Here is a 21,912-nt window from a genome sequence, read left to right on the forward strand (position 1 = left end):
AGAAATGCAACTGATCGCTTGATGCTGATTTTGTATTTTTTTTTTACTAAGTATAATCTATTGTCAAATTCGTTTCCATACAACACCCAGTGCTCATCCCAACAGGTGACTTCTCAATACCCATCACCCACTTTCCCCTCTCCCCCGCCTCCTATCAACCCTTAGTTTATTCTCAGTGTTTACGGGTCTCTTATTGTTGGCCTCCCTCCTTCTCTGTAACTTTTTTCCCCTGTCCCCCCCCCACCCATGGTCTCCTGTCAAGTTTCTCAGGATCCACATATAAGTGAAATCATATGGTATCTGTCTTTCTCTTCCTGACTTATTTCACTTTGCATAATACCCTCCAGTTCCATCCACGTTGTTGCAAATGGCCAGATTTCACTCTTTCTCATTGCCAAGTATTATCCCACTGTATATATAAACCACATCTTCTTTCTCCATTCGTCAGGTGATGGACATTTAGGCTCTTTCCATAATTTGGCGATTGTTGAAAGTGCTACTGTATACATTGGGGTACATGCGCCCCTATGCATCAGCACTCCTGTATCCCTTGGGTAAATTCCCAGCAGTGCTATTGCTGGGTCATAGGGTTGTTCTATTTTTAATTAGCTGAGGAAGCTCCACGCTGTTTTCCAGAGTGGCTGCATCAGTTTGCATTCCCACCAACAGTGCAAGAGGGTTCCTGTTTCTCCACATCCTCGCCAGCATCTGTAGTCTCCTGATTTGTTCATTTTAGCCACTCTGACCAGCGTGAGGTGGTATCTCAGTGTGGTTTTGATTTGTATTTCCCTGATGAGGAGTGACGTTGAGCATCTTTCCATGTGTCTGTTGTCCATCTGGATGTCTTCTTTGGAAAAGTGTCTATTCATGTCTTCTGCCCATTTCTTCCCTGGATTATCTGTTTTGTGGGTGTGGAGTTTAGTGAGTTCTTTACAGGTTCTGGATATTAGCCCTTCCTTTATCCGATATGTCATTTGCAAATATCTTCTCCCATTCTCTCCATTGCCTTTCGGTTTTGTTGATTGATTCCTTTGCAGTGCAGAAGCTTTTAATCTTGACGAGGTCCCAATAGTTCATTTTTGCTTTCCATTCCCTTGCCTTTGGAGATGTGTCAAGTAAGAAATTGCTGCAGCGGAGGTCAAAGGGGTTTTTTTCCTGTTTTCTCCTCTAGGGTTTTGATGGTTTTCTGTCTCACATTCAGGTCCTTCATCCATTTTGAGTTTATTTGTGTGTATGGTGTAAGAGAAGTCGTCTAGTTTCATTCTTCTGCATGTTGCTGTCCAGTTCTCCCAGAAGAAAGAGACTGTCTTCTTTTTCCCATGGGATACTCTTTCCTGCTTTGTCAATGGTTAGTTGGCCATACATTTGTGGGTTCACCTCTGGGGTTTCTATTCTATTCCATTGGTCTGTGTGTCTGTTTTTGTGCCAACACCATACTGTCTTGATGATCACAGCTTTGTAGTAGAGGCTAAAGAGACAGAGTGTTAACAGGGGAGGGGTAGAGAGAGAGAGACAGAGAGAGAGAGAGAATCCAAAGCAGGCTCCAGGCTCTGAACTGTCAGCGCAGAGCCCAATAGGGCGCTTGAACCACAAACCACGAGATCATGAACTTAGCCGAAGTCAGAAGCTTAACTGACTGAGCCACCCAGGCACCCCTGCATCTTAATGTTGATTTTGTATCCTTCATCCTTGGAACAGCTTTTTGGTGGTATCTTCAGGATTTTCTATATATAAGAATATGTCATCTGCAAACAAAGACAGTTTTATTTCTTCTTTTCTGATGCGGATGCCTTTTATTTCCTTTTCTTGCCTGACTGCTTTGGCTAGGACTTCCTCTATCCAGTTGAATAGGAGTGGTCAAGTGGGCAACTTTGCCTTGTTCTTGAACTTAGAGTAAAAGCTTTCAGTTTTTTACCACTGCATATGATGTTGGCTATGGGCTTATCATCTTGGGCTTCATTATGTCCAGGTGTGATAAGTCAGTACCCACTTTGTTGAGAGTTTTTACCCTGAAAAGATGTTGAATTTTGTCAAATGCTTTTTCCTCACATGCTGGGATGATGATATGATTTTTTTATCCTGTTAATGCGGTGTATCAAATGTATTTATTCGATTTGACTTCTGAAGGATAATTTTGCTGAGTAAAGTATTCTTGATTGGTTGTCTTTTTTCTCTTAGCACTTTGAATATGTAATCCCACTGCCTCCTGGAATGTAAGGTTTCTGCTGAGAAACTCCTAATAGCCTTATGCGGGTTCACTTGTAGTCACATAGTCTTTCCTCACTCTTTTTCATTCTTTTGACTTTGTTCTCTGCTGACTGGATAATCTGAGAGTTCCTGTCTTTCAATTCACATTTTTTTTTTTTTTGCTTGATCCATCTCCTGTCAGTGATCACTCTTGCTTTTTTCATGTCCTTCATTATACTCTTCAGCTCCAGGATTTTTGTTTAGTTAGCTTTTACTATTTCCAGCTCTTTGTTAAGCTTCTCATTTTATTCATAGAGTGTTTTTCTGATTTTATTGAATTGGCTTTTTGTGTTTTTCTTGTAACTCACTGAGTTTCCTTAAAACTGCTATTTTTGAATTGTCTTTTGAATAAATTACAGATCTCCCTGTGTTTCCGATTGATTACTGGAAGATTATTGTGATCCTTTGATGGTATCATATTTCCTTGATATTTTATGTTCTTTGCAGTTTTGCATTACTGTCTTTGCATTTGAAGTAGCAGTCACCTCCTCCAGTCTTTAATGACTACCTCTTCAGTGTGTCCACACCTGATTTTTTTGCTCCAGTGGGATGCTGGAAATTCTCTGCAGGACACCTGGTTTTCCAAAAAGGCTCTCTCATCCACGGGTGATTATCTTAGAGAGTGTTTTCTAGCGAGGGACTCCCCGATGTGGCTGAGAGGGAGGGGCTGGAGGCACTTTATGGGCTATTGCTAGGTCCACAGATTAGACTATAGTATGTCTGCCTGTTCCCTGATGCATGGGTAGGCAAGACTTTTCCTCGGTCCCTTGGAATATAGTGCTAGATTCTCACAGCTCCTGCAAAGGCAGTTTTGCCCATGGGTGGATAAGATGCCACTTTGTTGTAGGTGGGGAGACGCAACAACGTACATCTTGTTCAGCTATGATACTGATATCGCTCTGACATACGGGTATTTTAAAAGTAGTTTTTCCCCTAAGATATGTCCTTGATTTCTTCTTTCATGTTATATGGACCTCATGCTACTTTAAAACTTTGTTGAAATTAAGAGTTCTTATATTTCAAAGCAAACCCAAAAATAGAGCACACATCTAGTTATTACTCCCATGTCTAAGAGTCACTGCCTTTAGGCAATGAACTCTAACTTTTTAGTGTAACCTTCAAGGTTCTTCAGAATTTCTTTCCTGACTGATCTCTTACTACTTGCTTCCATGTATTTTATGTTTTTTTTTTCCAAGTTCCTATAAGCTTATAGTTTTTCCTTTCAAGGCACCTAGATGCCATCTGTGTAATCTTTGTGCTCACATTCTAATCTCTAAGAAAATGGTTTTCTCCCGTTTCTTTCCCTGGTGACCTCTGCTGTTTATTTTTCCTCTTCAGTAAAGCCTTTCTCGTCCTCACTTACAGCTTTTCACATGTCAATTCTTACAAATCACATTGTATTCTAATTGTATATTTACCTGTGTTTGAAGCAACAGATGAGTATTTCCTTTTGTACGGTTGGTACTTCAGCACTGTTCTCTGAATTAATCAAATTAAGTCAGATGGGTAAAATTCAGAACTTGATGAAAATTGTCTTTTTATTCTTTTTCAGTAAAATTATTAGAAAACATTGGCTTTTTATGGCTTTTTAATGGCTTTTTTTTAAAGGAGGGAACCTGGTTTACAGATGAAGAAGTTAAAGAAAGGTGAAAATGAAAAAGGGACATCAAAAGGATCTGTGATCACACCAGTGTTGCAGAAGGCAGATTCCCTAACTGGTGGTCCACTACAAAAGAATGATGGCAGCCATTTCAGTGAAAAGGATCAGCATGAAAGCAGGTAAAATCTATAAATTCTTTATGTGCCTGTGAAGGAATTTTAGCAGTGATTACCTTTTGTGGAAATAAAATGCTGTAGTGTAGGTAGGTCCAAGCTAAGGCAAGAAATACTCAACATATCAAACACACTGCTTGAAAAGTTGTGATGAGGGTAAGTGACTTTGTCAAGGAGCAGTTTCAGTAGTCACCATGGAAGCATGGAAGGTGAGTAAGTGTAAACAACTCCTTAGAGCATTTTAATTGGGAAAGGTAGTAGAGAAATGGATGATAACTGAAAAAGAATGTGAATTGCAAAGGCATTTTCTTTCTCTTTTTATTTTAAGATGGGAGCTTTTAGAGTATGTATTCTGTTGGAAATGATCAATAGAGATAGACATGGTTAGTTAATTTCATTTTGTTTGAGTTTCCAAACATTAGGTAGTTTGTTGATTGTATTACATTATCTTTTAAAGATTATAGTAATTGTTTTTAGTACCCTTATTCATGTGATTTTGTGCAAGAAATTGGTTTATTCTGAATTGGTTCCACAATGGGGTATTCTCATACAATTGAATGTGCAGATTTAAAAATATATATGTATGTATGCAAGTATGTATATATATATATATATATATATATATATATATATGGCTATATAATTTCTTGTATGTATGTATATGTATATTTATTATATGTATATTATATGTATAGTATACATATTATATGTATATGTATATGCATAATATACAAATTATATGTATAATTTCTTATATATGTATATATAAGTATATGTGTATAAGTTCTATATGTATATATTTGTATACACACACACACACACACACACACACACACACACACACCCTTATCATAAATGTATGCAAGCACTGAGGCCATTCTGAATAAAACTAATCCTTCCTTGATGCTTTTAGATATCCAGTGCCTTTGATAATATCACAAATAGCTATGATTTTGTTAGGGACTTTAAAGTTTCTGGTTCTGTTAAGTTAATATTATTTAGGTTCTGGGGAAAGGGGAAGATTTTGTTTATTTACAATTGGAAAAGAAACTAGTAATCCATAACAGATTATTCCTTTTGGACTAGAGAGCTCTAAATTACCAAAAGCATGCTTCCAGTACCAACAGTGCCATTGACACAGATTGTATGCTCAATAAGTATGTGTTGAATGTGGGAATAAACAGTGGAATGAATGAATGAATGAATGAATGCATGCATGCCTGTTAAGGAACTTCTCTAGAAGAAGCAAATCTTTAGTTTATTGAAAGTAGATTTCCCATCTTGCCAAGTATAAAGTCTCTTAAAAAATGTGTAAGATTCAGAAATTGTTATGTATCACTATAGCTAGAAATCGAATCATAATATAGATTCATTTGCTGTCATATTAGTTAGAAACACTGGAGTATTACTTTAACCACATAGCATAAAACACATGCTTTGAAGGCACATTCCTGGGTTTGAATTCAGGGTCTGTTCTTGGCCAGCGACGAGGGCTTCTTGGGCAAGTCACTTCGACTTTCTGTGCATTTTCTTCCTGTGTAAAATACCTAATATAATAACCTACTTCATAGGATTGTTGTGGGGCTTCAAATACCTTGAAGACATGTAAAGTGCTCATAGTAATGCCTAGAGAGTAGTTGCATAGTGAGTCTTCAACACGTTAATATCATGATTGTTAAAAAGGGGTTCTTTCATATAGGGAGTTAACTTGCACTTTCCAAGTAGGTTTTAGTGCCAGTGAAAGCTTATTTTTAGTAAAATGACAACACAAACAATGGTATCATTCCTATCAAATAATGCAAGTAGCATTAGGATTTTCCTTTGCTTTTGTTAGTTTTTACCTAACGTTAGTACTTTGTTGTGCTTGCTTCAGCAGCACATATACTAGAACTGGATACACCCAATCCTTTGTTAATATTAGCAGTAGTATGTTTTCTATGTTGTTTAATGTTACTCTGTTGTTTAATCCCCTTTGTGGAAAATTAGTTTCAAATGCAGAGATTTTATATCAGAAACAATAGGTTTAGATATGCTTTGTATTTTAAGTATTTAATATTTGCCTGAAAAGAATTGTTGGGTTTTTTTCAGAACTGCAAAGAAAATTTCTAAGAAAAAGAACAAGGTAAGCAAAAGAGACAATGTAATTTTATTTCATTTATTATTTATTTTATTTTTATTTTATTATATCATTTTGATACATATTTGTTAGGAATATTGTTCAGTGGCAAAAAATTACTTTATGGAAGATGTAGTGAAAAAATAGAAAATGTTCCTTTGTTGTAGAGTCATTTGCTGTGAAAAAGTTACTTAGAAATACTAGCTGTGGATAACAGTGTCTTTTTGATAAAAATCTGTTTTTTTAAGAAGTCTCTGTGGTTTCGCTTTTAAATGTTCATTCACTTATTTTTAAAATGTATTTTGAGAGAGAGCACGCACAAGTGGGGGAGGGGTCGAGGGAGAGGGGGAGAGAGAATCCCAAGCAGGCTCCATGCTGTCATTGTGGAGGTCAACGTGGGACTCAAACTCAGGAACCCTGAGGTCATGACCTGAGCCAAAATGGAGTCGGATGCTCAACCGACTGAGCCAGTCAGGTGCCCCTGTTTTTGCTTTTATAAAAAGATGGCTATTTATCACTTCTCTACACCTAGTATAGTTTATAAATATTTGGGGGACATTTTGAAATGGTATTATTCATTGGTAGGTCAAAAAGCAAATTACCTCTATGGATGACCTTGTCGACTTCATTCAGTCATCTGAAACAGCTTCAGAGCATTGTGAGTTGCCTTACTCTAAGAACTTCATGTTGCTGATTGAACAACTTGGCATGGATTGTAAAGGTAGGAAGTCTTTTTACGTATATTGCTGTAGTAATATGTGCACACCTTGCCTACTACTGCACCATAGAGCACTGCTGTATTATAGAGCTGCTCATCTCAGAAATATGGTTTATATTAAAATAAAAGGAGCACTATTGTATCCTCTCAGCCAAAGAGTCATCATTTCTACTGTACCTTTCTTAGTGGGAATGGCACATCTAATGTGTTTGTTAACTCTGCTTCTCTTCTGTGCCTTCACCCAGGTCAGGTCATTATTTTTCTCCTAGATGACTGAAATAACCTCAGGACTGTTTTCCCTGCCGTTCTACCTCCCAGGACCTTGGTCTACACTGCAACCATAATTAGTATATGTTTTAAAAAATGTGTCTTTCATCATGGTACCCCTTGCTTAAAACGTAGCTATTACTTCTCATTGCTATTAGGTTGAAGGCCACAGTCCTCTGGCTTCATCTTGTATGGTTTTACATCCTTCTTTCCGTCTGTGTCTTATCCAGTGTTTTAGACGTTCTTCCTGTGAAAGAGCTTTTTGTTTCCAACAGCTTTAGTTAGGTAAACTGCACATATATGAAGTGTGTCATTTGATAGTTTTGACATATGTTTACACGTATGAAACGATAACCATAATCCAGACAATTAACATATTCATCACCCTTAAAAATCTCATGTCCCTTTATATTCCCTTATTATGAAGCTGCCAAATTGTTTTCTAAAGGAGTTGGATGGTTTTCCATTCCCACCAGCAGTCTGTGAGAGCACCAATTCCTACATACATATTCATGAACACTTAGTATTGTCAGCTTTTTAAATCCTAGCCATTCGGATGGATATTTAGTATGTACCTCATTATGGTTTCAATATACATTTCCCTAATAACGGATGATGGTGAGCATATTTTCATGTGCTTGTTTGCCATCTGTGTATCTTCTTTGAATTGTCCAAGTCTTTGGTTGTTTTAAAAATTTGTTTGTTTGTTTTCTTAGTTGTTGAGTTTTCAGAATTCTTTGTATATTCTAGACACAGTTCCTTCTTTGTTTTCTTTTTTTTTTTTTGTGGTTGTTGTTGTTGTTGTTTCCACTGAAGCCTTTTATTTGCACATATGTATTACATCCCTAGAAAAAGAATCCCAGGATTTCTCCTTCTGTGTGTTTTCATCTTCCTTCTTCATGGTCTATGACTGTAGCTGAGGTGGTCAGTAGAATGAAACCAAACTGAGCAGATTATTCTGCCATTTTTCTAGATCTTTGCATTGTCCATCAATTCTGGGGCCAGTCACTCCATGCTTGCTTAACCTGCCTGTGAGTTTCACAACAATTTTCCCAACTCTGTGATCATCAATGATTTTAAATTCACCAGTGTAACCATGCTTCATCATCACAGTTAGAAAGTGGACAATGTCTTTGGAGCATGGCCTAGTAAGAACCTGGAGTGTGCTTCTCTCTTCAGTATTGTTATGCTTTGGGGAGCATCTGCCACGACATTCACATGCATCATGATGGTGGCACAGAAAGATGGTGGAAAGAGCTAGATACAGTTCCTTTCTCACTTCTCTTTTTTTTTTTTGCAAGGTTTTTCTTCTCCCACTCTGTGACTTTTCCTTCTCTCAACAGTGTTTTTGAAGAGCAGTTTTTCTTTTTGGTGAAGTCCAGTTTACACATTCGTTTGTTCTTGTATGATTGTTGCTTTTGGTTTTCATATCTAAGAAATATTTGCATAGCACAAGGTCACAAAGCTTTTATCTCATGCTTTCTTTTAGAAGTTTTATAGTTTTTGCTCTTGCATTTAGATCTATGACCCATTTTATATTCTTTTTTATTTGTGATACAGAGTATGGATACAAGTTCATTCTTTTGCATATGGATATCTAGTTGTTCCAGCACCATTTATTGAAAAGGCTGTGTTTTCTCCACTTTATGCCATTGTTCCTTTGTCATAATCAGTTGGCCACATATGTGTGGGTTTAAGTATGGGCTCTATTCTGTCTCATTGATCTCTTTGTCCATCTTTGTACCAATATTATGCTGTTTTAATCACTGCCAGTTTATAAGGATTTTTGAAATCAGGTAGTGTTTGTCGTCCTGCTGTGTTCCTTTCAGTGTTCTTCCGCTACTCTGGATCCTTTGCATTTCCACGTGAATTTTAGAATCAGTTTGTCTGTTTCTTAAACAAACAAACAAACAAACAAACAAACAAAAACCAACTCTGGTGGTCTTCTGGAATTTAAGTTTAGATTATGTTGAATCTACAGATTTATTTGGGGAGAATTGACTTCTTGACAATATTGAATCTTTTAACCCCTGAACAGAGTATATATCTCTCCCTTGATATAGGCCTTTAAAAATTTTCTCAGTAATATTTTGTAGTGTTTAATGTATAGGTCTTTCTGTCTTTTATGATATTAACTGTGATTGTTTTCTATTTTCAGTGCAGTTGTAAATAATATATCTTAAATTTAATTTTTTTTTAATGTTTACTCTTGAGAGAGAGACAGAGCATGAGTTGGGGAGGGGCGGAGAGAGAGGTAGACAGAATCTGAAGTTGGCTCCAGGCTCCAAGCTATCAGTAGAGAGCCCGACGTGGGGCTTGAACTCACCAACTGTGAGATCATGACCTGAGCCTGAGCCCAGTGCTTAACCAACTGAGCCACCCAGATACCCCGACATTTTAATTTTTGATTCTTTATAGCTAATATATAGAAATCCAGTTGATTTTTGTGTAATGATTGTGTATCCTCCAACCTTGATAAATTTATATGTATAGATATATTTAATATTAGAGTGAGTACATGAGCAGGGGAGAGGGGCAGAGAGAGAGAGAGAGAGATCGAGAGAGAGTGAGAAAGAGAGAGAGAGAGAGGAGAGAGAGAGACAGAGAGAGAGAGAGAGAGAGAGAGAGAGAATATCTTAAGTAGTCTCCATGCTCAGTGCGAGCCTGACATCGGGCTCCATCCCATGACTCTGGGATCATAGCCTGAGCTGAAATCAAGAGACAGACACTCAACCGACTGAGTCATGCATGTGCCATGATTAATTCATTTGTTAATTCTAGTAGCATTTTTCTTAATGCTGTCAGATTTTCTACATAAGCAAAGGTCATAAAAATTCATTTTTAACTACTATTTTACTAGCAATGGTAAATACTGTAGACTTGTAGCCAATACATTCTCCGTCACAACTAATCAGCTTTTCCATTGTACTATAAGAGCAGCTAATAGATACTGCATAAATTAATGGACATGGCTGTATTTTGATAAAATGTAATTTACCAAAACAAGTAACGTGGCCCATAGGCTGGAGTTTGCCAACTTCTATTTTGTGACCATGTGATTCCTAATAGAGACAGTTTCACTTCATTTTCTATCTGGATGTCCTTTGTTGCTTTATCTTGTTTGATTCCATTGGCTAGAACTGCTAGTACAGTGCTGAACAAAAGAAGTCATTCAGTGAATGTCATTCCTGTCTTCTTCCTGATCTTATAGGAAATGCATTCAGTTTTTCACCATTATATATAACGTTAGCTGTAGAGTTATCATGACTTGTTTTGTTTTACATCATATTGAAGTTCCCTTGTATTCCAGGATTGCCGAAAGTTTTTATCAGGAATGGATGTTGAATTTTGACAAGGAACATATTTTATCTACGGAGATAGATACGGTTTTTGAATCTTAAACCAACTCTGCATTTCTGGGATAAACCCCATTTGGTAACAACAAGTTATCCCTTAGTGTATTGTGAGATTCCCCCCCACACACACACACGGCTGTAGTTTAATTAATTAATTAATTAATTAATTAATGAAATATAATTTATTGTCAAGTTAGCTAACGTACAGTGTATACATCGTGCTCTTGGCTTTGGGAGTATATTCCCATGATTCATTACTTACATACCACACCCAGTGCTCATCCCAACAAGTGCCCTCCTCAATGCCCATCACCTACTCTCCCTTTCCCCCACCCCTCCACGAACCTTCAGTTTGTTCTCTGTATTTAAGAGTTTCTTATGGTTTGCCTCCCTCTCTGCTTGAAACTATTTTCCCCCTTGTATTCCCGCATGTTCTTCTGTTAAGTTTCTCAAAATCCACATATGAGTGAAAACATATGATATCTGTTTTTCTCTGACTGACTTATTTCACTTCACATAGTACCCTCCAGTTCCATCCATGTTGTTGCATGTGGCACGATTTCATTCTTTCTCATTGCCAAGTAATATCCATTGTATATATAAACCACATCTTCTTTACCCATTCATCAGTTGATGGACATTTGGGTTCTTTCCATAATTTGGTGATTGTTGATAGTATAAACGTTGGGGCACATGTGCCCCTATGAATCAGCACTCCTGTATCCCTCGGATATATGCCTAGTAGTGCAATTGCTGGGTTGTAGGGTAATTCTATTTTTAATTTTTTGAGAAACCTCCACACTGTTTTCCGGAGCAGCGGCAACAACCATGCATTCCCACCGACAGTGCAAGAGAATTCCCATTTCTGCACATCCTCACCAATGTCTGTTGTTTCCTGAGTTGTTAATTTTATCTACCCTGACCGGTGTGAGGTGGTATCTCAATGTGGTTTTGATTTGTGTTTCCCTGATGATGAGCGACGTTGAACATCCTTTCATGTGCCTGTTGGCCGTCTGGATGTCTTCTTTGGAAAAGTGTCTATTCATATCTTCTGCCCATTTCTTCCCTGGATTATTTGTTTTTCAGGTGTTGAGTTCGGCCAATTCTTTCTAGAGTATGGGTACTAATCCTTTATCTGATATGTCATGTGCAGATATCTTCTCCCATTCCGTTGGTGCCTTTTAATTTTGTGGATTGTTTCCTTTGAAGTGCAGAAGCTTTCTACCTTGATGAGGTCCCAAGAGTCCAATTTTGCTTTTATGTCCCTTGCCTTCGGAGATGTGTTGAGTAGAAGTTGCTGTAGCCAAGGTCAAAGAGGTTGTGGCCTGTGTTCTCCTCTAGGGTGTTGATGGTTTCCTCTCTCACATTGAGGTCTTTCATCCATTTTGAGTTTATGCACGGTGTAAGAAACTGCTCCTGTTTCATTCTTCCGCATGTTGCTACCCAGCCCTCCCAGCACCGTTTGCGAAAGAGCCTATCTTTTTTCCATTGGATACTCTTTCCTGCTTTGCCAAGGTTTAGTTGGCCATACATTTGTGGGTCCATTTCTGGATTCTCTATTCTATGCCATTCGCCTTTGTGTCTCTTTTTGTGCCGATAGTATACTCCCTTGATGATCGCAGCTTTGTAGTAGAGGCTAACGTCTGGGATTGTGATGCCTCCAGCTTTGGTTTTCTTTTTCAACATTACTTTGGCTATCTGGGATCTCTTGTGATTCCATACAAATTGTAGGATTGTTTGTTCTAGCTCTGAGAAGAATGCCGGTGCAACGTTGATTGGGATTGCACTGAATGTGTACATTGCTTTGGGTCGTTATCGACATATTTGCAATATTTCTTCTTCCAGTCCATGAGCATAGAAGGTTTTTCCATTTCTTTGTGTCTTCTTTAATTTCTTTGATATGTTTTCTATAGTTTTCAGGATAAAAATCTCTTATAGCTTTGGTTAGGTTGATTCCTAGGTATCTTATGGTTCTTGGTGTAATTGTAAATGAGCTCAGTTTCTTGATTTCTCTTTCTGTGGCTTCATTATTGGTATATAGAAGTGCAATCAATTTCTGTGTGTTGATTTTGTATCCTGTGACTTTGCTGAATTCATGTGTCAGTTGGAGCAGCTTTTTGGTGGAGTCTTTCAGGTTTTCCATGTAGAGTATCATGCCATCTGCGAAAAGTGAAAGTTTAACTTCTTTGCCAATTTAGATGTGTTTTATTTCATTTTGTTGTATGATTGCTGAGGCTAGGCCTTCCAACACTATGTTCAACAACACTGGTGAGAGTGGACATCCCTTTTGTGTTCCTTATCTTCGGCGGGCAGGGTAGGGGGGAAGTTCTCTGTTTCTCCCCATTGAGGATATTCGCAGCAGGCTTCTCATATATGGCTTTTATGATGTTAAGGTATGTTCCTTGTATCCCAACTTTCTTGAGGGTTTCTTATTAACAAAGGATGCTGTATTTTGTCAAATGTATTTCTGTATTTATTGACAGGATCATATGAATGGCCGTATCCTTTCTTCTATTAAGGTGATGTATCATTTTGATTGATTTGCGAATATTGAACCAGCCCTGTAGCCCAGGGATGAATCCCACTTGATCATGGTGAAGAATTCTTTCATATACTGCCGAATTGGATTTGCTAGTATCTTGTTAAGAATTTTGGCATCCATGCTTGTCAGGAATATTGGCCTGTTATTCTCCTTTTTAGTGGGGTCTCAAGGTAATGCTAGCTTCATAGAAAGAGTCCGGAAGCTTTTCTTCCATTTCTTTGTTCAACAGCTGGAAAACAATCGGTATTAACTCTGCTTTAAATGTCTTGTAGAATTCCCGTGGGAAGACTTCTTGCCCAGGACTCATATTTGTTGGGAGATTTTTGATAACTGATTGAATTTCTTCGCTGGTTATGGGTCTGTTCATATTTTCTATTTCTTCCCATTTGAGTTTGGGTAATGTGTGGTTGTCTAGGTATGTGTCCATTTCTTCCAGGTTGTCCAGTTTGTTGGCATATACATTTTCATAGTATTCTCTAATAGTTGTATTTCTGCGGTGTTGATTGTGACCTCTCCTTTTTCATTCGTGATTTTATCTATTTGGATTCTCTTTTCTTTTTGAGAAAGCTGGCTAGGGGGTTATCAAGTTTATTTATTCTTTAAACAAAAACAGCTCTTAGATTCATTGAGCTGTTCTACTATTTTTTTTGCTTGTTTGTTTTTACGGGGTTTTCTTTTGGATTCTATAGTGTTTATTTCTGCTCTAATCTTTATTATTTCTTCTAATGGTTGTAGGGTTTCTTTGCTGTTCTTCTTCTAGTTTCTTTAGGTGTGAGGTTCGATTTTGTATTTCGGATTGTTCTTATTTCTTGAGAAAGGCCTGGATGGCGATATGTTTTCCTTTTAGGGCTGCCTTTGCTGCATCCCGAAGGGGTTGGACTGTCATGTTTTCATTTTCATTTGCCTGTATATATATTTTTTTAATTTTTGCTTTCATCGTCTGGTTGACCCATTCTTTCTCCAGTAGGATGTTCTTCAACCTCCATGCATTTAGAGGCTTCCCAAACTTTTTCTTTTGTTTGATTTCAAGTTTCATAGTGTTGTGATCTGAAAATACGCATGGTGTGATCTCAGTTCTTTTATATTTATGGAGGGCTGTTTTGTGACCCACTGTGTGATCTGTTTTGGAGAATGTTCCACGTGCACTCGAGAAGAATGTGTATTCTGCTGCTGTTGGATGAAAAGTTCTGAACAGATCTGTCGAATCCATCTGGTCCAGCGTATCATTCAGGGCCTTTGTTTCTTTACCGATTTTGTGCCTAGGTGATCTGTCCATTGTTGTTAGGGAGTATTTAAGTCACCTACAATCTCCATATGATTATCAATAAGAATGCTTCGGTTTGTGATTAATCTATGTATATATTTGGGGGCTCTCAAGTTGGGGGCACCAACATTTACAATTGTTAGCTCTTCTTGATGGATAGATCCCTTAATTATGATATAATGCCCTTCGCCATCTCTTGTTAGAGTCTTTGGTTTAAAATCTCATTTGTCGGATCTAAGTATGGCTACCCCAGCTTTCTTTTGACTTCCAGTAGCATAATACATGGTACTCTATCCCCTAACCTTCAATCTAATGGTGTCCTCCTGTCTCAGATAAGTCTCTTGTAGACAGCATATAGATGGATTTTGTTTGTTTTTTAATCCATTCAGATACGCTATGTGTTTTGATAAGGGCATTTAGTCCCTTCACATTCAGAGTGATTATTTAAAGATATGGATTTCATGTCATTGTGTTGTCTGGAGCTTTCATGCTTGTGGTGATGTTTCTGGTCCTTTGTAGCCTTGACAACATTCCACTCACAGAGTCTCCTTAGGATCTCCTGCAGGGCTGGTTTAGTGGTCATGAGCTCTTGTAGTTTTTGGTTTTCTGGGAAAGCCTATCTCTCCTTCTATTCTGAATGACATCCTTGCTGGAGAAAGGATTCTTAGCAGCATATTTTCCTATTCAGCACATGGACTTTTTCCTACCATCGCCTCCTGGCCTGCCAAGTTTCAGCGGGCAGGTCTGCTAGTACCCATATGTGTCTACCCTTGTAGGTTAAGGCCCGTTTGTCCCTTGCTGCTTTCAGAATTCTCTTTTCTCTTTGTAACTTGCCAGTTTCACTATGATATGCTGTGGAGAAGACCTATTCTTGTTGAATCTCAAGAGAGTTGTCTGTGCCTTCTGGATGTGGATGTCTGCTTCCTTTTCTCCAGATTAGGGAAGTTCTCACCTATAATTTGTTCAAGTAAACCATCTGCCCTTTTCTCTGTCTCTCTCTCTCTCTTACTCTGGAACTCTTATGATCCGGATATTATTACATTTCATTGAATCACTTAGTTTTCTAATACTCTCCTCATGGTCTAATATTTTCTTATCACCCTTTTTCTTGGCTTCATCATTTTCCATACTTTCATCTTCTATGTCACTTATTCTCCCCTCTGTTTCCTCCTTCTTTGCTGTTACTGCATCTAGTTTATTTTGCATCTTATTTACAGTATTTCTTAATTGCTGTCACTATTTCTTAGTTCCTTGATCCCTGCAGCAATAGATTCTCTGCTGACTTCTATGCTTTTTTGTAAGCTCAGCTGTTAATCTTACACCTATTATTCTAAATTCTTGAACCGATATATTGTTTATATCTGTTTTGAGCAATTCTCTAGCTCTCATTTCTTCCTGGAGTTTCTTTTGAGGAGAATTCTTCCATTTCCTCAGTGTTCGGTACTTTATGTGTTTTCCTAGTTGTCATGTGTCCTGCACCTGTCAGCACTACTATTTTAAAAAGGGGTCGTATACTATCCAGGCCTGGCCCTTCAACAGGTATCTTTGGAGTGTGTTTCATGCTCTCTGTTGTTGTGACTCTGGTTGCTTTATTTCCCTACTCATATTGGTGGGTTGGCCATTCCAGCAGGTGTGCTTAGATTTGTTCATAATGTAAACTTGGAAAAGAATTTAAACACTGGGGGGGGGGTGATGGAAGATGCCTTATCTCATACAAAGGGAGAAATGACAGGGGCAAAGGAAAAGAGAAGAAGACAAAAAATTGACCAGGCAGAGAATCAGAGAAACTATACAACTTAATCCAGGCAGGGAAGAGAGGGAGAGAGAGAGAGAGAGAGAGAGAGAGAGAGAGAGAAAGGAAAATAAGAAGGAGATACAGAAGAGGTGCAGAAAGAATAGATTAAAAATCTCCATGACCTGGCAAGCTGTCCCCATGGGCCCCTGGAGATGTTTGTGTCACACTGTAGCCCGGATTCCTAGATTTCCACATCTTCTTGCCTCACTGCTGTGTTTGAGGGATGTGGTCATTTCAGGTACCCCTACTTCTCTGCCATGTTGACACCCCCCCCCTCTTTAATGTAGTGTTAGACTTGATTTGTGGATGGTTTCTTCAGAAATTGTGCTCCCATGCTTATGACAGGATTTTATTTCTTATAGTATCTTTGTCTAGTTTTGGTTTCAGGTAATGCTAGCCTTATAGAATGAGGGGAGAAATATTTCTCCTCTCCATTTTGGGGGGAGACTTTGTGTAGAATAGATAACATTTCTTCCTAAAATGTTGGATGAATTTACTAGTGTAGCCACTTGGCCCTGGAATTGTTTTCTGTGGAAAGATCTTTATCTAAGACTTTAGTTTCTTTTATACATATAGAGTTAGTTAGTTTATCTGTTCTTTTTTTCCTTTATTTTATTTTATTTTTTTTATTTTTTTTATTTCATTTCACTTCATTTCATTTTACTTCATTTCATTTCATTTCATTTCATTTCATTTCATTTCAGTAATCTTTACACCCAACATGGGGCTTGAACTCACCATCCAGAGATCAAGAGTCACATGTTCTACCAACTGAGCCAGCCAGGCACCCTTCACTCTTGATTGAGCTTTGATAATTTCTGTCTTTCACGGAATTTACCCACTGCATCTGACTTTTCAAATTAATTATATAAAGTTCATAGTATTACTCTGTTATTTTTTTAGTATCTGTGAATTTCCAGTAATGTTAGTTACATTACTAATTTCTGATACATTGTTAATACTTCCCTTGTTTCTCTTCATTTTGGGATCAGTCTTGGTAGAAATTTATCCTTTTTTTCACCTCCTGAAAGCATTTGGTTTCATTGATTATTCTCTATCGTTTTTCTGCTTTCTTTCATGTGATTTTTGTCTTTATTAGTTCCTTTCTTCTGTTTGGTTTGTGTTTAATTTGTTTTAGTTTTCTAGTTTCAAAAGGTGGAACCCAATGTCATAGATTTCAGACCTTTCTTCTTCCTCATCCTCTTCATCCTCTTCTTCTTTTTCCTCTCCTTCTTCCTCCTCTCCTTCTTCCTTCTCCTCCCTCCTCCTCCTCCCCCTCCCCCTTCTTCTCTTCTTCTTCTTCTTCTTCTTCTTCTTCTTCTTCTTCTTCTAGATACTGTAGAAATCTATTGACATTATTTTACCAAAATTTTTCTCAATTGTGAAAAATTAAAATCAGTTCTTCAACCTTTAGAAAGAAAAAAGAAGAAAATCTCTTTACTATAATACACCATGAAAATAGGCTATCTGCTTGCCACATTGTGTGTGTGTGTGTGTGTGTGTGGGTGGGTGGGTGGGTGTGGTTTTTTTAATTACACTATGGCCACAATCCATTTCACACAATTTTTCAGACAGGTAAATAAATACCAAATTATTTCCTTTCAGGCCAGCCACAAAACTTTAAGGAATAGACCCTAGACATGTATGTACTTGACAGAGCAGGCTCCTGGTTGAGCCAGGCAGTTTTAGTATCATTTCCAGGGGTCAGCAATCTGTGGCCCATGGACTGAATGTGGCTTGGCTTGTTTGTGTATGGCCCTGAGGTAAGAAAAGTTTTAGATTTTGTAAAGGGTTGTAAACAAAGCAAAAACAAAGTACTAAGTGACAAAAGTATATGGTTTACAAAGGTTAAAATATTTACAGTTTGGCCTTTTACAGAAAAAGCTTGCAAACCCTTCATTTATACCAATGTTGTACAGAATTCAGACGGTGCAATTACAATTCCGAGATAATGTTCCTTTAGTGTGACCCAGAATGTAGCAACATCCTACAAAGATGTTCCTCTGATGTCATGGGTTAGAATTCCTTTTCTCTTTTTTCTTCATCTTCATATCATTAAACTTCATCCTCATCTCTCTCTCCATGAGTGTGGAGATTTTTCAATTTTTCATTTAGTAAGACAGCGATTGCTTTTGCATCTCTGGCATCTATTTGCTCTCCCCAAATGTTTCTCTTTGCTTTTTCATAGGGATAACATTTAACAGTCGGATAGGCTCTGATGCCAGCTTTCTGGCATGTCTGAGCCTAAGCATGACAGTCTATTTTTCCAGCTTTCACTTTTCCTTTCATCGTCTTAGCCAAGAGCTTAAACTCTGGAGCAAAATTTTGGCAAGGTCCACACCAAGGAGCATAGAATTCAATCACCCGGTGATTTTTCCCTTGTATAACTTTTTCATCGAAAGTCTGAGTCATTAGATTTGTGGATGCTTGAGGTCGAAATCCCGGACCCCAAATCTCTCTTCTAGCCATTGTAACTGTGATACTGAAAAGCTTTATTTGGTTTTTGGGGGAGGGGAATCTTATCTCAGGGTATCTCTGAACATTTTCTTGGGCACAAAAAGAATGATACTGTTGGCATTCTATACTGCCCACAGTAACTGTCCAGTTAGTGTCCGGGCCATTCTTTTCCATTCTGGCATTAGGACTTGACATGGATGACACCATGGGAGTAGAAGTCAACCATCCAGACTTCATCATGGTTTCTTTGTTTAGCTAGTTCATTGAAAGTGGTGGGTGTCAGGGAGGTCGCTGAAGGTTCCTAAGATCCTCTATGAATTCCAAGATCTGTTGTTCAGCAGAGTGATGTCCTTATCCATGAACCTCGGATTGGTTGAATACAACTGTTGTTGGATCCGCCTGAATGTTATACGTGTTACAGGGTCTCTCGTGAACCGTACCATCTAGTGTACCAAACTAAAGCTGACCACGCAGATGCTTTGATGCTTTTTGTAACTCTGGCAATAAAGCTTGACATGGTGGACAACATGGCACAAACAAATCAACAAGCCACGGTTCCTGTCATCGGCGGGAACATTTTGAGGTCCAAGTGTGGCAACATGAGAATTACCACTTTCTTTGGCAAAGGCTAGTATATCATATAGAATCTTCTTTCCATGATGAATTTCATATTCTTTGGTTCCTTGTCCTTTAAATACTGTTAGACATGGCTGAAATAAAGAGAGGTTACTACAGATGTCTGGTGCAGAGGGACAGTCAGCCTTGCCAACTTGAATATGTTCACTTTTGAGTAGAGTTTTTAGTTCCCTCAACTCAGGATCATTTGGATTTTCATGTTTTCCGAAACTAAACGATAAGGGCCATAGATGATGAGACAATCGATCCGTTAGTGTATTTGCCAAAAGTAGCTCAAAATCTGGAAGACTATGCATGATTTCCAAATATATTTCTCGAGCATCCAACGAATTAAGGAACAAAACGCTGCTTTTCTCTCTGTTATTTAATGGGGCGCCAGAGGAAAATAGGCAGTAGTACTTGTGATAATATCCAGACTTTTACAAAGTTTGTCCTGGGTGGCGCAGTCCATCCATCCTACATTAACCAGACCATCCAACATGCCCCTGAGCCTGAGTCGTGTCTATGAAGTTAAACAATCTCCTCCTTTGCAACAAAAAGTGATCAGCTGGCCAATACCAGCAGCAAAAGCAGTTTCTATGGAGTGAACACAATTTCCTGTCCATAATTCCATCACTGGGTTTCTAACGTGCTGCATGGCGAAACTCACCAAACTTTCCTTTGATCTGTCCCCGTGATATTTCACCGTGGCCGTTCCAGACCTAAAAAGGAAGAGGCTGGGAGATCCGTTGACTCCTTTCATTCGGCAAAGCATTCTATCATCACCACAGTTAACAGCACCAATTCAAAGTAATCCATCTACTTCTTTAACACAGTCTCTCCGTGTGGGAGCTAATTCATGGCAGTGTGAACATCCTGGGGAGTAAAAGTTCACAAACCACAGTTCTCCACAATGAACAGCAGCATCCACTTCTCTTCTATTCAATGTCATGCTTTCAAGATCATCATCATAAACACCAAAATCATAACGATCATAATCCCAGCTTTCATACGGGCCACCTTCTGGATCATCTGCAAGTCCCTTGTCTCCGTATTTGTCATACTTTTCCCACAGATCGTCATCTTTGAGTACTTCATATGCTCTATTTATTTTTGAAAATCACTCTGTACGTTAGGATTATTCATTTGGTTGGTAGGTTGGTTGGTTGGTTATTTATTTATGTATTTATTTAGTGTTTATTTACTATTGAGAGAGACAGAGACGGAATGCAAGTGGGTTAGGGGCAGAGAGAGTGGGAGACACAGAATCCAAAGAAGACCCCTGGCTCCGAGCCATCAGCACAGAGCCCAACGCGGGGCTCTAACCCACGACCTGTGAGATCGTGACCCGGGCAAGCGGAAGTTGGACGCTCAACTGACTGAGCCACCCAGGCGCCCTGGGTTATTCGTTTTTTTGTTTTTTGTTTTGTTTTGTTTTGTTTTTTTTTATCAGGATGTAGCTTCAATGCCAACTTCGTGAAAGCTTGTCTTATCTCTCTACTGTTTGCAGTCCTGGATACTCCAAGTAAACTGTAAAAATCCTGATCTGTTCCCACGAAAATGGTCATATACACTATTAGGAAACAGAATGACCCTTTTCAGGTCCCGGAGGTAGTCATTTTCATTGAAGCAGACTCCCATTCTTTCTCCGATACAAGTTCTGATGAAAGTGAACATTCAGATATACAGCTGGTTCCAACTGAGAGAATATGCAGGTTTGAGAACTTGTGTTCACGTTACTCCAAGAGCGATTCAAGCACCATGAAATTTTCTCCCAAAATGTCAATCTGTGTAGGCTCAGTAATCTCCACTTCCTCAGATCACAAAAGATATCAAAATACTTTCAGGAATCTAACCTTCTTAACATCCTGTTTCTCCTTTCTTCCTTGAATCCTCAATGTCTAAATCTTCTCCTTACCTGCGAATGGTCTCTGGCTCATTTCCAACTCCTTGTCATGCAACCAAAACATACGTTTGTAAAGTATAGCGGTGGAGAGTAACAAATACTCAGACTAAAATAAGCAACCAGAGAAAAATCGAGAACACATTGTCCAATACCACCATGGGACAAGTGGTTCTCCTAGGGGTCCTTCTCAGCATGGGTGTGGTGGACTTGATCTGCACCAAGCTTCAGGGCCAGGTGGAAACTGCCAGTAAATGCAATAGGAAGGATTTCTGGCTGCCATCAGCCCAGAATAGGATGTGGGGAGAGGGGAAGGATGGGGACATCCCATGAAAGAGACTGCTGGCATATGAAGTCTCCGGCAAGCCTAGGGTGAAAAGAGCCTGAGTAACTGAGGCTTAAGTGAGAGAAAGGGTCGCAAGAAGCTGGGAAGCGAAGTCGGAAGAAGGGTGATGATGTAGGTAGTGAGAAAAAGATGGGGAGCTAGAACACAAAACCCATGGCAGGGGCGGAGAGGAAGGGAGGGGAGACAGGTGCAGAGGCATTGGGCTCTCCCTTCCAGAAGGACCATGCCTCTGCCACCGCCGCCGCCTCCCGCTCCAGCAGAACCCGGGGCCCGACCCATGCCCACCTCAGTCTAGGGGGGGTCTCCTCCTACAGCTACTCCCCCACCTTCAATTCCCGGCATTGGCGGACCCCGCCCCCACCCACCCAAGTGCCTGCCGTGCGCTGTGAACAAAGCACCTGCTCTCCAGCCACTGCCAGGGTGGGGCGGGGCAGGGCAGGGTACCTTGGGAAGCTGGGGGAGGAGCCACAAAGGCAGCAAGGAGCATCGCACTTCCCTCTTCCTTTTTAATGT

The 21,912-nt window shown here is 39.0% G+C and overlaps 1 protein-coding gene and 1 pseudogene across 1 annotated transcript in view; one reads left to right on the forward strand and one right to left on the reverse strand.

The window, feature by feature from the left end:
* LOC124507937 (ankyrin repeat domain-containing protein 26-like) overlaps positions 1 to 21,912 on the forward strand; it is a 337,690-nt gene that overhangs the window by 113,680 nt on the left and 202,098 nt on the right. Inside the window, exons 7-9 of the mRNA XM_047074396.1 lie at positions 3,856 to 4,026; positions 6,109 to 6,142; positions 6,722 to 6,857. Of these exons, the coding sequence (XP_046930352.1) occupies positions 3,856 to 4,026; positions 6,109 to 6,142; positions 6,722 to 6,857 (341 nt within the window). The remainder of the gene's footprint in view (positions 1 to 3,855; positions 4,027 to 6,108; positions 6,143 to 6,721; positions 6,858 to 21,912) is intronic.
* On the reverse strand, positions 18,041 to 21,232 carry LOC124507625 (dnaJ homolog subfamily C member 10-like; annotated as a pseudogene).

This window comes from Lynx rufus, unplaced genomic scaffold, assembly GCF_022079265.1.
Source record: "Lynx rufus isolate CCGP_SWC_20201006 ecotype Redwood Valley unplaced genomic scaffold, mLynRuf1.p SCAF_12, whole genome shotgun sequence".
NCBI lineage: Eukaryota > Metazoa > Chordata > Mammalia > Carnivora > Felidae > Lynx > Lynx rufus.